At 40.4% G+C, this 16,168-nt stretch overlaps 1 protein-coding gene across 3 annotated transcripts in view; it reads left to right on the top strand.

The window, feature by feature from the left end:
* The window catches only part of EZH2 (enhancer of zeste 2 polycomb repressive complex 2 subunit), a 39,541-nt gene that overhangs the window by 16,809 nt on the left and 6,564 nt on the right, over positions 1–16,168 (top strand). For 2 of the 3 annotated variants that reach the window (XM_069958384.1, XM_069958383.1), the window contains exons 2-14: positions 1,052–1,175; positions 2,329–2,457; positions 3,394–3,510; positions 6,107–6,227; positions 6,356–6,385; positions 7,977–8,123; positions 8,204–8,306; positions 9,063–9,226; positions 11,905–11,996; positions 12,449–12,689; positions 12,785–12,954; positions 13,161–13,255; positions 14,522–14,562. In XM_069958384.1, the coding sequence (XP_069814485.1) occupies positions 1,059–1,175; positions 2,329–2,457; positions 3,394–3,510; positions 6,107–6,227; positions 6,356–6,385; positions 7,977–8,123; positions 8,204–8,306; positions 9,063–9,226; positions 11,905–11,996; positions 12,449–12,689; positions 12,785–12,954; positions 13,161–13,255; positions 14,522–14,562 (1,567 nt within the window). In that variant the 5' untranslated portion in view covers positions 1,052–1,058. The remainder of the gene's footprint in view (positions 1–1,051; positions 1,176–2,328; positions 2,458–3,393; positions 3,511–6,106; positions 6,228–6,355; positions 6,386–7,976; positions 8,124–8,203; positions 8,307–9,062; positions 9,227–11,904; positions 11,997–12,448; positions 12,690–12,784; positions 12,955–13,160; positions 13,256–14,521; positions 14,563–16,168) is intronic. The other variant, XM_069958385.1, reaches the window with a different exon arrangement.

Raw genomic sequence — 16,168 nt, forward strand, 5'->3', positions numbered from 1 at the left:
CCTATTTAAAAAATGGTAACTTGCTTTACCAAGTCTCCACATTGCCCCATCCTTGGGGCTTCTTGACTCCGGTACAGAGCCTTTAGTAATCAGGTGCCATACACTCACTCTTGGAAATTCTGCTCATGTTCCTGTCATGAAAAATAATTTCATCAGGCATGTTTAAAGTTATTGGTCACAAAGCCTGTGTGGTCCTGCTGGGATTAGATGTAGCCAGGGAGAGAGTGCGGCAGCAGTGCAATACACTCCTAGCCATATCTCCATAATGGCCTTTTCCGACAATGTAAGTCTATGGAGCTGCTGCCACGCTCTGTCCCTAGCCATATCGCAGTGGGTCTCAGCATTGCTCTGATAAAACACTGAGGGACACTGAACATCCATCTGCCATCATCCTCTCCAGCAGCCACAGCCCGCACAGCTCTGAGAGTTGGGTTGTGACATCACCATGTTATGCAGGAAGTGAAGCCTTGATGCAGTAGTAAGTGCAGGGAAAAAAGCACTTTATATGCATTTCCCATAATAAGTGTATATTGGGGATTTGTGTAACTTTTGGGGAGCAATACAATACTTTAATAAAAAATTTCACCGGACTTCTCCTTTAATTTCGGTGGGGGATTTCACTTAGGTGGGCCCAACTGCTGTGAAGGCCCGCCTATGTGACTGGTTTACTGATGAAATGAAGTGAGAGCAGGGGGTGTGGACTGTATCACTTCAACTGATAGCTTTCCGAAAAGCCGCAGTCTAGCACAGGTTGATATTTTTACCCTTTATGTCAGCCATTTCTCATTTGGTTCAGGTATATTTGATGTTAAGTTATCAATCTTTCCCCTTTTCATTTTTTTTTTTTATCATGAATTATCTAAATTTTTATACATTGAAGATTTTTAATTTGTAATATTGTCTCTGAATCTTTTTGTTATGAATCTATTTAAGACCACTTAATAAAACTAACTTCTGACCTTACCACTCTGATTACAGTGCAGTAAATGCTGGGTAATTAAATACAGTGTTTGGATCCACTAGAGACTGAGATGTTTCCTTATCTCTACAGTATAACCATGGGCCAGACGGGCAAAAAATCTGAGAAAGGACCAGTATGCTGGAGGAAGCGGGTGAAATCCGAGTACATGCGTCTGCGGCAGCTCAAGCGGTTTAGACGAGCGGATGAAGTAAAGGTACTTAGATAAGCCCAGGATTGTCTAGATGGATGGACTTTGCTTGTATAATGTTTCATTAGAGAATATTGCCATCATCCCCTGCCAAAATGAGCAAGGTTATGTTATAACAAATCTGCACAGTGGAAACTGCTGTTCAATTCTCTCTTTACCTACATAAATTAAATTCTAACCTATTTAAAGGGAACCTGTAAAGTGGTTTTAGCAACATGAAATAAGCATGTGCTTCCTTGCTACAATTCACTGTGCATTAATTTAAAACACTGAAATTATAGTTTTAAAGATGAGCAGGGAACTGGGTATATAGGGAAATGAGAAATATAAAGGAATGTCTTATACAATGCATTTGATAAGTCTTCAGATCCTTTTAATGTTTTCCCCTTTTGTTATGCTGCTGCCTTGTGTTAAATAACAACCCCCCCCAATCACTCTTCTTCCAATATCCCGTTATGACAAAGAAGTGTGTGTTAGAAATCTTTGCTAATCTATTAAAGAGAAAAAATATTCTTGGATATGACACTACAACTTTCGCACACCTGGGAGATTTTCTGTGATTCTTCTTTGTAGATCCTTGTAGAAGCTCTGTCAGGTCCGATGGGGACCCTTCAACAGTAATATTCAGGTCTTTAGAGAAGATTTGGGTTTATGAAGGCTCTGACTGGAGAAATCCCTAAGCCATTTCTTTGTTATGTGTGTGTGTGTGTGTGTGTGTGTGTGTGTGTGTGTGTGCGCGCGCGCGCGCTTTGGGTCATTGTCTTGTTGGAAGGACAACCTTCAGCCCAGTCTGAGTCCAGAGAACTATACTTTGCTCAATTCCGTGTTCCCTCAACCCAGAGGCTGCGACAAAATGTGAAAGGGTCTCAAGACTTTCCGTATGAATTGTACTCCACATCAGGCTCCCATTTTGATGAGCAGACAAGCTGACCACGGAATGAAATTATCCAGCAGCAGAACAGTTAAGATGTCCAAGTCTTTCATTTCAATTCATTATAACTACAGGGTGCAGATAAAAAAGCACACCTCTTCCAATGCATTTCTGTAAAATAATTGTTTACAGTATAGGTAGTTCTCTGAGATAAATAGTTTCCATGTTATACTTTTCACTTACATTGAGGAATATTGTTATTTAGGTTTGGTCCACTTCTATTTGCAGGGCATGTTTAATTCAAATCGTCAAAAAATTCTAGAACGAACTGAGATTTTAAACCAAGAATGGAAACAACGAAGGATCCAGCCTGTCCACATTATGACCTCTGTCAGCTCTCTTCGAGGAACTAGAGAGGTATGAACCAACAATTTTTATATTCACTCTAGAATTGTATTTTTGCATTTTTCTGTTTTGAACAAATTGTACCTATTGTTTGAAACGATTTTAAAAGACCTGTGGGTACTTATTGCATTTACTCTTCAGAGTGGTGACAAGGTGATTTTAGTGCTCCAGACCAGAGCTGGGCTGATTGCCAATAGTACAAACCCACTGCCTCCTTTCTCTTAGGGCCGTATTATTGCCTGATATTTAGGAGCAAACAAGCGCCGACCTGTCAGCTCTCGCTTGCTCGTTGTTCACTGCTCTCTGTCTTTGCTATTACACTGTAGGGGGGGCTGCCTGGACTATCTTTAGATCGTCCGGGTGGCCCATAGGAGAGAGCAGCGGTCTGCTGCCACCACACACGGAGCATCATCCAGCAGCCCGTCTCTATCGTTATCAGAATTCTAGGTCATGTTTTAAATCCGTGATTAGCTGACATCAAGCATGTCCACTGATTGTTGATTTAAGACCTGAGCTATTACACAAATTATTGGCCAGTAATTAGCTAAGTACGGCTGATAATCACTTTGTGTACTAGTACCCTAAATTGTCTGAAAGAACCAATTAGAAAACTCAAATTAACTCCTGGGAACCTGCTCTGTTTAGCGCTGTGCAGCAGCACTAGAACATAGCAGCAAATCAGGAATCGCTTCAGGCAGAGTCACTGTAATTGGTTTAGAGGTCTAGTAAAAGGCTCTGGCTACCATAGTAACCGGTCAGCACCCCAGCATTGCATTAAATATAGTTTACCCCAAAAGGGTACTAATGAAGTTCCTTTGACAGAAAAATAAACAGGATGGCTCTTAGAATGCAATGGCATATATGTGTAAATGTGTGTATAAAAGATTTGCTATTTTCATAATTTTAATAACCTATAGAATAATATATTGTCTCCTCTTAATATTGTAGTGCTCTGTAACCAGTGACTTTGATTTCCCCAAACAAGTCATCCCTCTTAAAACCCTCAATGCTGTAGCCTCTGTGCCTATCATGTATTCGTGGTCTCCTCTCCAGCAAAATTTTATGGTAAGTCACATATAGATTCTCTACATTTCTTTCATTGTCACACTGAGATAATATTGTATTCTAGAGCTCCCCACACTTAAGTTGACTGTACATTTCAGATAGCTGTCAGACAAATTCTCGTCAGCCGTTACTTTCAATCACACTCCATGCACATACACACTTTGTACAGGAAAAAGAGAAAAAGTCACTGCCTGACAGCAGCTTGTGTCCTTAAAGGGGTAGTGCACCAAAAAAAAAATTCTTTCAAATCAACTGCTGCCATGAAGTGCCAGAGATTTGTAATTTACTTTTATTAAAAAATCTCAAGCCTTCCAGTACTTATCAGCTGCTGTGTGTCCAGCAGGAAGTGGTGTTTTCTTTCCTGTCTGACACAGTGCTCTCTGTTGCCTCCTCTGTCCATGTCAGGAACTGTCCGGAGAAGGAGCAAATCCCCATAGAAAACCTCTCCTGCTCTCCAGACTGGAAATAATACCACTTCCTGCTGGGCATACAGTAGCTGATAAGTACTGGAAGGCTTGAGATTTTTTAATAGAAGTAAATTACAAATCTCTGGCACTTCATGGCAGCAGTTGATTTGAAAGAAAAAATTTTGGGGTGCACTACCCCTTTAAGAACTAAGGATTGAGCATGTTAAAATCCAATGTACCTCCTGGCTGTTTAGGGAGCTCAGATGGATCCATACACATTAAGGTTTAGCCGACTGTAATTTAACTTGCATCGCTAGCTTCATATAACGTTCCAGGTGATTCACAGAGGTGAACACCTAAAAAGGAGTGCCATTTCACTGTATTTGGCTAAAGAAGGGGAAAGCCAAACTGGCGAAAGTGTTTCCTGAGATTGATATGTAAGGGTATCGTACACAAAGGAAGCCTCTCTTAATGCCCATGCACAAAAAAAGCTATTGACAATTTGCCAGGATGCTAAAAAAGATTGACTACTGGGACTTTTTACTGTGAGGTAAGTTTTGAAAAGGTGAGCAGTACTGAGAAAACTGCAGGTGCCGACAGTGAAACATGGTGGCAGTGTCCTTATGTAGTCTTGCATGCATGCTGCTGGTGCCAGGTTGATGGTATTAAGATATCACAGATGTACTGCTCTGTTGTAAAAGAGAACATGCTACCATCACTCCATCTCCTTGGTTGGTTCAAAATCCCCTTCCAAGGCCATGTTGTGTTTCTGAAGAAGAGCTTTAGTGACCAATTATGTCTTCTGATCTCTACCCAATCAAACACCTATGGGGAATTTTGAAGAGCTTCACGCTTCATCTAGCTTCTAAGAGTTACTTTTTGCAGAATGGAAAAAGGCATCTGTTGCAGTTACCAACTTGTTCATTCCATGCCTAGAAAAGTGTTGTCTTTAAACATCATGGAGGTCATACACCATACTGGATGTAGTTGTTTTTGATTTGGGGTATATTTATTTTTTACAGAATCTTAAGTTTTATTTGGCTAAGGGTGGGTCCATACTGTTTTTGCTGTCAAGTTAAAAGCAGGAAAAAAAAAACATTTAGTAAAAACTGATGCTGCTGTATGCCATACTGCAGGATATGTTGGTTGACACAGGTCTATTTCTTTTTTCGTGTACACAAGTACGTAGCTGGCCACATTTTTTTGTTTATTAAAATTAAACACACTAAAACAGATAAAGTAAAACCAATGCAAAAAAACGCAGTGTGCGCCAAGATGAAGTTATTAAGCCCCTTCTCGTCCCCCAATACATTTAGATATGTTCATGCCACCGATGCCCTGTGCAGCAGAAACATATATAAGCATTCCTGACTTCAGGGCTTTAGGATGTGTGCGAGACCACTGCAGTGTGAGCACTCCCATACACATCAGTGTGTTCGGGACCCGAGATAATCCCTTTAATGCTGCGATCTATAGCGATTGCAACGTTTTAAGGAAGTCAGTGACAGCTTAGGCACCTGTCACTGACTGATCAGGACCTCTCTTGGGCAGGCTCTATTTACATATCACTGATAACACTGAGCTATGCTATGGCATAGCGTAGATCAGTATATGCAATCTAATAATTAGCATGTTTTACAGTCATATAAAAGGTGTAAAAGTATTTAAAAACCCCTTATAAACCCCCAATGAAAGAATAAAATGTTAAAAAAAATAATAATAAACGTATTACATATCGAAGCATGCGGAATTGTCCAATCTATTAAAATATGACAATATTGTTCCCGCGTGGTAAACAGCGTGAACGGGTGGTGGGGTGTGTGTGTGTGTGTGTGGGGGGGGGAGTTATTGGGAAAACACCAGGATTGCTGATTTATTTTTTTAATTATATATGAGGAAAAAATACATAAAATGCAATCAAAGTTGTTCTTTTACACCAATTTGATATTAATAAAAACTAGATATCGTGGCAAACAAAAATGACACCCCCAACCAAGCCTGTAGGTGGAAAAATAAAAGCGTTATGGCTCTAAGAAGGCGGGGAGGAACATTGCATTAATTTAACATGGACATCAGGGCACCAATGACCTCGGTCATAAGGGGTTAAATAATATAATGTAAGGGTTAAACAAATCTATGAAACTCAGTCCAAATTTTCGAATATCAGTTTTTAAAATTTCTTTTTTCAGGTAGAAGATGAAACGGTGCTGCATAACATTCCTTACATGGGAGATGAGGTATTGGATCAAGATGGGACTTTTATTGAAGAACTGATTAAGAACTATGATGGGAAAGTTCATGGAGACAGGGGTAGGATCATTAGCAATATAGATATAGAGTGTGCAGCTAGTCTCACCAATGTATTGATAAATCAGCTGTCAATTGTCATGTTGAATACAGATGAGTAATATGATGAATTTTGTATTTTTTCCCTAAAGCTAATGGGTCTGTGACACGATGTTCTTCAGGTAAGACCTTAGTGCAGACGAGAAATAGAGCAGTTGCCAAGATCAGTTTGATCACTTCTTTAGTGTCTTTTTTTTTTTTTGCTTTAAATATTTGTGTCGTAATAATGTCATCAGAATTTAATTTGTTCCTATGGGCAACTGCTCCAGATCTTGTTGGCACTAGCTTTCCTACATGAGACCCACTGTGTTCTCATTATCTTTGTTAGGGGGAGGGTACCTTTTTGGGTATCTGCGATATTTGTGTCCTTGATGGACATCTTTTGTTTGTCTGTGCGGTAATTACTAGTTTACAGCTGTTAGTGGAGATGTTTTGTTTCCAGCCAAATCTCTTGGCAGTCAGACAAACCTCTGATTCTGTAATGACCACGGGTCTGGCAGAGCTGGTGGGAAAACTGCAATGTAAAGCAAAGCACAGAGTCCTTTTTTATTCTTTTTTAATAAATGGATGTGCATGTTTCATCAAGAAAAACATTGAACATATCTGTACATATTATTTCTTTACAGAAAGTCTTACTGGCATGTGTTGTGTTCTTTTTTTTTTTTTGCTAATGAAATGTTTGTGTTTTGCTCACACGTATATGAGTGTTTATATAAATGATTAATGACGTGTCAGGAAACCCTTTTATACTATGGTCAGACAGTATGCTAGTAAGTGATACCGGCTGTGTTCACATTGTTTTTTGAGGCTCAAAAATATGCTTGCTTTACAAGCAAATGAGCCTCAAATTTTCAGGTGTTTGTTTTGCATGCAAATTAGGTCTTTGCTCGCAGTTTTCAAGTGTTTTGAAGTGGTTACACACCAAAAACATGTAATTATAATTTTAAAAAGAAGTATTAACACTCGATAAAAAATTGGTGCCTAGAAACACTCCAAAAAGCAACAAAAATGCTTGAAAATTTGAGGCACATCTTGTTTGTAGTATTTGCAGGTATTTTTGAGCCTTTGAGGTGTCCCTGTTATTAAATTGTTTTCCCCATGATTCATTGTTGTTTGAGTTGCCTTGTCACCTTTGTTGGGGAGCTGTTTTTTTTTTCTTCCTTTTTTTAGGTTTCACATGTCACAGAGACATGTCAAAAGTAGTGATTGGTCCAAGTCCATTTGCACAGGGCCCCATCATTTCTAAAATGAGCTGGGAGAAGCCCTTCACTCACCAGCTCCCTGTTACCTACGTATTATTTCATGAGAAGCACTCCATATGTCTTTGGTGCTTGTCTTATAAAGGGCATAACAGCTCATTCTCCTGGCTTGTTAGATCCTAACTGATCAACACTTTTGACATGGCAAAATGTTTTCTTGTCAGAGGGAAACCTTAAAATTCACTCAAAAACACTGTGTGGATATAGTCTTAAGTAGTTAAAGACATGTGATACATGTAATGTACTGCAGGAAATGTTTAAACCAAATGCTTGTACTTCTTTTGGTTCACATAACTTGGACTTTTGATTGAGTTATGAAAGGTATCAGTCCCCAAAATAGTGAGTATTGGAACAAGATATCCCCTTGCAATTTTTCTGATGTCCATATCTTTAAGGGCAAGAAACTGCTATTATCTATTAAGATTTTTTATTATTATTATTATTATTATTGCAGAGTGTGGTTTTATTAACGATGAGATATTTGTGGAGCTGGTAAATGCACTCATTCAGTATAGTGATTATGAGGATGATGATGATGGAGAGGACAATCCGGATGATGAGCACGATGACAAAGAAAAAGATAATGAAGACAGTATGGACGGTAAATAAAATTAGTCTTCATTTGGGCAATTACAAAAAAGTCAGTGTCTAGGTTAAAATATCACCTTTATTTTCCTGCAGACAAGGTGGCTCGTCTGCCACGGAAATTTCCTACGGATAAAATCTTTGAAGCAATATCATCCATGTTTCCTGATAAGGGAACAACTGAAGAATTAAAAGAAAAGTAAGTTTTTCTACAATATTCATTGTAAATCTAAGAACGTAAAGGACAACTCAAGCCAAAATCTATTTTTTAATGTTACTTCATAAGCAACGTTAGGCAAATTCCTAATGTACACTATTTATGGGAAATGCACATTTAGGGTACAAACACACAGGGCGGATCTTCAGTGGATTTCTCACTGCGAATTCGCTGAGAAATCTGCTGCGGATCCATTGCCTGTAGTGTCTATGAGAAGACATACTCGTAGCGGTATTGACATCCTGCTGTGAGTATGTAAGAAGACCGCCCCATAAAGCTCCCCGCCAGCCTAAGCATACTGAACCTGCTCCATGCTCCAGCTTGCTTCGGGGCTTCCCGGCTAGACGTCCCTCTTAGCCAATTAGTGCGCTGCCCCGCTGCAGCGCACTGATTGGCTGAGCAGGATGTCCAGATGATACTTATAGCAAAATTTACAGTATAATTTATTAATTGAAATCTGTTCCCATGCTAAAGAGTCCAGTCCATTGAGTGACACCGTGCACTGGACTCCTTAAAACAGAATGATCAGGGACTTAAGTTAACTTGTTACATATTTTATAAATCTTCCTACAAAGAGATATATTAATCTCCTCAATTCTGCCTGTTCTAGAACATGATGGTATAGCTTAGATAGCATTGTCTTGGTGACAGGTTCCCTTTAAGTTGTCACAAAACTAGTGAAAGGTTCCATATTAATTGTGATCTTAAATTTAACGTTGCCCTTTTTATTTCTATCAGATACAAGGAATTGACAGAGCAACAGTTGCCAGGAGCTTTACCTCCAGAGTGCACCCCAAATATTGATGGACCAAATGCAAAATCTGTGCAAAGGGAGCAGAGCCTACATTCATTCCACACTTTGTTTTGTAGGCGATGTTTCAAATATGACTGCTTTTTACATCGTAAGTCCATAACCTGCTTAAGTAGTATTAGCTGAACCCACGGATGTATTGCTAGTTCTTCTTAGATGGGTAGTAATTCTGGTAAAGTGGTACTTCTCTCAAGTAAAATACACGTTAAATCACCTCCCCTCCTGGAAATTAACAATACCTTCCATAACATAGCATTACTTTTCCTGACTCTTTCCTCCAGTCCCTTCCTACCCCCTCCTTCCGAGATGTCTTATGTAAGCAGTTTCCCTGGCCGGTTGTTTCTGCACTCTGTGAGGCCGGGAGGGTTAACAACAGTAAGGTCACAAGTAATTTGACCTTAGATTAAGTCTCCCGCATTACGCAGTGCCGAGACAGCTGGCCTTGGACACTGTTTTCATGAACTGTCTCGGAAGGGGGGGGGGGGGGGGGGCGAAGAGACTGAGTGAATAGCTTGGTTATTCACAAATAAAGGAATGTTAGCTCCCAACAAAATTACCTGTCTTTCCCCTGTAGCTGTTCAGCAGTAGCGGTATTGAGCAGTATGATTTTATTCACCTGATAGACTCCTGCCTGCCTTCACACATGGTATAGCCGTATATCCTGCAAAAACAGTATAGACTTGATGCCCTATTAAAGGAGAAGTCCGGTGATTTTTTAAGTTTGGCAGCCAGTGGTGGGAATATAATAATCAGTCACTACTTTTTTATTAAACTGAGTTTATTGAAGGAGATACATAATACAGACAATGCACAGGTGAATAACCTTTCCATACAACAATACGTCTCATCTCTTGACATAGAATAGTCCGGAAAGGAAAATGAATAATCACACATCTAGTACATTATCTGTGAAATAGCAAAGCATATAATCTACCGACATAAATAACTGTAACCACTGGTCAAAAGAACACAATTAAAGAAAAGCGCAGACAGTAATATCATCTCCTGTAGGAATGACATCATCATAAATGACCATAAGAGAGGGGTAATGCCCCTCCAGGGTTTAGAGTCAAGCAGTCACTACTTACTTCTCCCTGTGCCTCTGCAGCACTGATTTGCTGATGGAGCAATCTTATCAGTAAGGTCAGATATTTCGCCCTGGGGCACACAGATGTTGTTTACTCAAATAGAATCTATGTACATGATATAGTATCAATTATGTGGCAAATGATGGACATTCAAAGGGCATCAGATATTCACAGTTATTGTGTCTATGCTGAGCTAATGACTTCAGATAACACCAAAACATTTGCTGGATCGCTGCTGCCATCCATACCACACCCTTGGTGTCACATCTGTTTTGCTGGTATCTTGCCTAGAGGCTATTTTTCGATACACTGTCTGACCCTATCTTACTAGTATTAGCAAGGATTTTGTACCATACACTGCTCTAGTTAGCTGCTCAGTGCTCATCATCGCTAGTTATCCTCCCACTTTTAAAATGCTTGCGGTTACTGCAGATTGCCCCTAGTAGATATCAGGGATTTAATTCAAATGTTCCCCTCATGTCCCCTGACATGTTTTGCCATTATTCCCTGGCTTCATCAAAGTGGCTATCCACTTAGGTAATTGTTTTGGGAGCTAACACTCATTTATATGTGAATAATTGTATGTTGTGCCTCCCAGTAAAGGCAGTAGTTAGAGATGAGCGAACCTTGAGCATACTCGAGTCCATCCGAACCCGATTGTTCAGCATTTGATTAGCAGTGGCTGCTGAAATTGGATAAAGCTCTAAGCTTGTCTGGAAAACATGGATACAGCCAATGACTATATCCATGTTTTCCACATAGCCTTAGGTCTTTATCCAACTTCAGCAGCCACCGCTAATCAAATGCCGAATGTTCGGGTTCGGATGGACTCGAGCATGCTCAAGGTTCGCTCATCTCTACCAGTAGTCAATCCTAAAATATGGAGTCAACAGCTCATACAGAGTTTTCAGTCTCTTCAGCAGAAAACTGCATACTCAGAACTGGGGGAAGGAGAATGAAAGGATGATTCAGCATGTATTTTACCTGGAGTGGAATACCCCTTTAAAGAGGATGCATCACCTTTTTTTCTGATCAGAGCCTGATACAGAAACATGTTTTTTTCCTAATTGTTTCTATTTACTGATTTTTTCTTTTTTTCTTATTTTATTTTTGTACATTGTTATGAGGGTTGCCATCTTACCTGAGCTGTTTTTACCAGAATAGACCCATTGACTCAGATGACAATAGACAGGACCTGTCCCATTCAGATTGATATGGAACATTACTGAGCATACTCTGTTCCATAAGGGACAGCTGTTGTGTTATACTGGTGTTCACACACTGTAAAATAAAGGTAATTGTAGTTTTGAGGTTAGAATACAGCCATATTTTCATAATAATAATGCTCTGTATTGAAATCAGTGGGAAGGTGGCCAGCTGTGCACACACCGTATAGAATAATGGCCATCCAAATAATGAACATGCTCATTATTTACAGCCTGATCTTGCAAAATACAGCCTTTTTTTTTTTTTCATCTGTTCACACATTTTTCTGTTGAAAAAAAAAAAATCACTAGAAATTCTTAAATACTTTTGACCTAATAACGTGATGTAAATAATTTTTAGGCAACATTTTCTCATAACACATTCCCTTAAAGTATTTTTCTAGTGATTTTATATAAACTGTTGGAGCTCCACATGCATTATAAATGTACAATGTCTTGTTTTTTTTTATGCAAAGCTTTTCATGCCACTCCCAATACTTACAAAAGAAAGAATAATGAGGGTGCAAATGATGGAAAACCTTGTGGACCCAACTGTTATCAACTTTTGGTAAGCCAAGTTTTACTTTTTTGTCTTTTCTATTCAAGTGTACATTCAGAGCCCTTCATTTCATGTTTGTCTGACTTGCTTAAAATTTGTCCTAAAAGAAAAACAAAAACAAAGTAGTTATAGTCACCTATTTAATCTTGGTCACATCAGCGACAAAGTTTGTTTCCCCTGCTCCCCTCAGGCTTTTAGTTGATTGCAGAGATGATACGCTCACATTACTGCTGCCGCCTCATTGATCTTTTTGCTATATATTGCTGAGGCTAGTGGTGATGTGGGTATACATGAATGTGTAGCCTAGTAAAGAAAAGAGTGCGTATACCTATTTATTTTTATATTTTAGCACAGTCCAAAGGGTTAGGAAGTCAGACAACCAAAGAAACTGCTGAACCTCTGAATGACATTTACTGTGATTTCCATTAAGCCCACCGTCAAAAGCTGCATGTTTTCTGTAGGAAGGAGCTAGAGAATTTGCTGCAGCTCTAACAGCAGAGAGGATAAAAACACCACCTAAACGCCCTGGTGGTCGCCGAAGAGGAAGACTCCCCAACAGCACCAGCAGACCCAGCACGCCAACAGTTAATGTCTCAGAAGCAAAGGACACAGACAGCGACAGGGAAGCTGGAACTGAAACAAGTGGAGAAAGCAATGATAAAGAAGAAGAAGAAAAGAAGGACGAGACCTCCAGTTCTTCTGGTAATTAACTTTATTATATAGCTTTCACTTATAATTTTAGCTTGCCCTCAGGGGCCTGGTATCAAACTGTACTTTTTTTCCTTTTAAATTTAAAGAAGCAAATTCACGTTGCCAAACGCCAGTCAAAATAAAGCCAAATATTGAGGCCCCTGAGAATGTGGAATGGAGTGGAGCTGAAGCCTCGCTGTTTAGAGTTCTCATTGGAACCTATTATGACAACTTTTGTGCAATTGCAAGGCTGATTGGTTCAAAGACTTGTCGACAGGTAATAAGACTTGTATTGAAGTTTGTACATCTATCTTAGGAGATCAGTATTATGGTAGCAGATGCTTTCCAGGAGGTTGGTGATGATCTCCTATCTGTTTAATCTATCTTTTAGGATTTCACCTGTGTCTGGCTACAGTAGTGCTATAGCATATTTGATTCAGTAAATTTTAAGCTTACTCTGTATGCTGACTGACTGTCTTGCAGGTATATGAGTTTAGAGTAAAGGAATCTAATATCATTGCTCCAGTTCTTGCTGAGGATGTAGATACACCACCAAGGAAGAAGAAACGGAAACACAGGTACTAATATTTATTCAGTTAATTTGGGGATCTAAAGGTTTCTTAGCTTTTTGTCTGTGTGATATCACTTTATTAGTTTACACTTCCTAGATCTGTTTGTCTTATCAGTCAAAGTTCTTTAAAAAGGACCTGTCTGGTTCCCTGAAATGTCTAGTCATTTAATAGATTCCTGTATTCCTGTAAAATAAGTTTTTCTGCGGTGCCTCCTCTCTGCATTATACCATTTGTCTCTTCTTCCTCCTGGTAACGTATGAGTAAACTAATAGCTGGGTATTATTCCCCATGGCAGTTCAATTTGTCCCTATAGTCTGACATTACCAGGACTGATTGTATGGTGTCTAAATGTGCTGTGAATCCCTCTTAGAGTAAATTCATGACTGGCTTATGCTGCGTTTACACAGACAGATTTATCTGACAGATTTTGGAAGCCAAAGCCAGGAATGGATTTGAAAAGAGGATAGATCGCAGTCTTTCCTTTATGACCTGATCCCTGTTTATAGTCTGTTCCTGGTTTGGGCTTCAAAGATCTGTCAGATAAATCTGTCCGTGTAAACGCACCATTATGGTGCGTTTACACAGAGATTTATCTGACAGTTTTTTGAAGCCGAAGCTAGGAACAGACTATAAACAGAGAACATACTGAGATTTCTCCTAGTTTCAAATCCATTCCTGGTTTTGGCTTCCAAAATTTGTCAGGTAAATCTGTCTGTGTAAACGCAGAATATGGCTTTTAAAAGTAGTTTAAAATGTGCCACACCTGTTGGAATATCTTTTTAAAGGTGTTGGCCACTTTATAGTAAAACTGCTCAGTGTACAGTATTAGTAAGTGTACTCACAGCACTTGTTGACAGCCAGCAGCTCCCTGTGTACCTCATAGAGCTAAAATCAGACTCCCCTTCTCCAGGCTGTGCTGCCCTGGTCTGTGGTGAGTCTTTCCATAAGATGGCTGACATGAGGGCTCAGTGGTGGACACTGGGGGGGGGGGGGTTATGGTCACATGCTCCTCCATGTCGGCCATCTTATGGACAGAATCGCCACAGAGCAGGGCAGCACAGCCTGGAGGAGAGGAGTCTGAATTTATCTCTGTGTGGTACACAGGGAGCTGCTGTCAGTATAAACAGTGCGTACACTTACTAATACTCTACACTGCACAGTTTTACAGGGTGCCAACCCCTTTATGTACAAGGGGACACACAGCACTGACACAGAGAAATAATTTTATTGTTGAATTCCTTGTCTCTGACGTACAAATATTCACTCTTACAGGCTGTGGGCTGCACACTGCAGGAAAATCCAGCTGAAGAAAGGTTTGCTTTGAAGCCTTACTTTTGTAGCATAGACTCTCCCCTGGTGGTCTTACGTATTGTGTTGGTGGTATTTCTAACACCTTAGAAATTCTGCCAGATGTTTGTTATCAGTAGATGGCTATAAGGTGCAGTCTTGTTAGTAGAAGCAGCCTTATAATACACAGTTGTGCTGAGTTCCCTCTTGATGTCTATACACCCTAAGGGCCCTTTTACACAGAAAGATTATCTGACAGATTATCTGCCAAAGATTTGAAGCCAAAACCAGAAACAGACTATAAACAGAGATCAGGTCATAAAGGAAAGTTTGGGATTTCTCCTCTTTTCAAATCCATTCCTGGCTTTGGCTTCAAATCTTTGGCAGATAATCTGTCAGATAATCTTTCTGTGTAAAAGGGCCCTAATAGAGCCTATGACCAGGGATTGTTCTGGGTGGAAATCCTGTTTTTGCTAGATAGGTTGACCTCATGCACTAAAGATGTGTCTTTCATTCAAATGTTTGCCATGTTAGGGGGAAACATTTTTAGCATGGATATTAGTGACCCTAAAGTAAACGCCCTATTATATGGGTCAATCTGGAGGAGCGAACAGCGACCTCTCAGCACTCACTTGTTCCCCACCGCAGCAAATATCTTCCGTAACACCTGATAGTCAGACGAATATGGCCGATAATCGCTTGGTGTAATAGGGCCTTAAAGTGACACTGTCACCTCCTTTGTGCATTCTGACATCTCTGCACAGGTGTAAAAGGTAAATTTAGCGGTTTTCATACCTTATTTTATATCATACGTCATGGTGCTTGTTCAAGTAAAAAGTGATCTTTTATCAACTGCAGATTGTGTTAAGTGGGTGGGGTCTCACAGCATTAGCACCACTTAGCCCCGCCCACAACACCACAGTTGGCCCCGCCCCCTCATTGGCCATTGGAACAGGCTGGCCGAAAGGTCTAGACCCCACCCTCTTTACGTTGGCCAACCAATAGACGTCAAGGGGGCGGGCCTACTGTGCCATTATCTGCGGGGCTAAGTGGTGCTAATGCCTCGAGGCCACGCCCACTTAATACAATCTGCAGTTGATAAAAGGACACTTTTTACTTGAACAAGCACCATGACGTATGATATGAAATAAGGTATGAAAAATGCAAAATTTACCCTTTACACCTGTGTAGAGATGTCAGAATGCACAAAGGAGTTGACCGTGTCACTTTAAAGGGGTTGTCCAGCGTGCGGGCTATTTTTTCATATGGCCGGGGAGGAGGTGGCTGAAAGAAAAGACGTCCACTCACCTCCCCGGTTCCAGCGGCGGGTCCCGCATCGCGTTGCTCCGGATCCCGCCTCCTTCACGGAGTGGCTAAGCGGATCTGAGACGTCACGTCTCGGGCCCGCGTCAGACACCCGGAAGCGGCCGGGAAGCGGGCACCGGAGCGACGCTATGCGGGACCTGCCGCTGGAACCGGGGAGGTGAGTGGACGTCTTTTCTTTCAGCCACCTCCTTCCCGACCATATGAAAAAATAACCCCCACGCTGGACAACCCCTTTAAGCTTGTATGCATTGCTTACAAATTATTTGAAGAAATGTAGTGTATATGCTTATGTAGCACCATTCTCCT

The sequence above is a fragment of the Dendropsophus ebraccatus genome, chromosome 2 (genome assembly GCF_027789765.1).
Source record: "Dendropsophus ebraccatus isolate aDenEbr1 chromosome 2, aDenEbr1.pat, whole genome shotgun sequence".
NCBI lineage: Eukaryota > Metazoa > Chordata > Amphibia > Anura > Hylidae > Dendropsophus > Dendropsophus ebraccatus.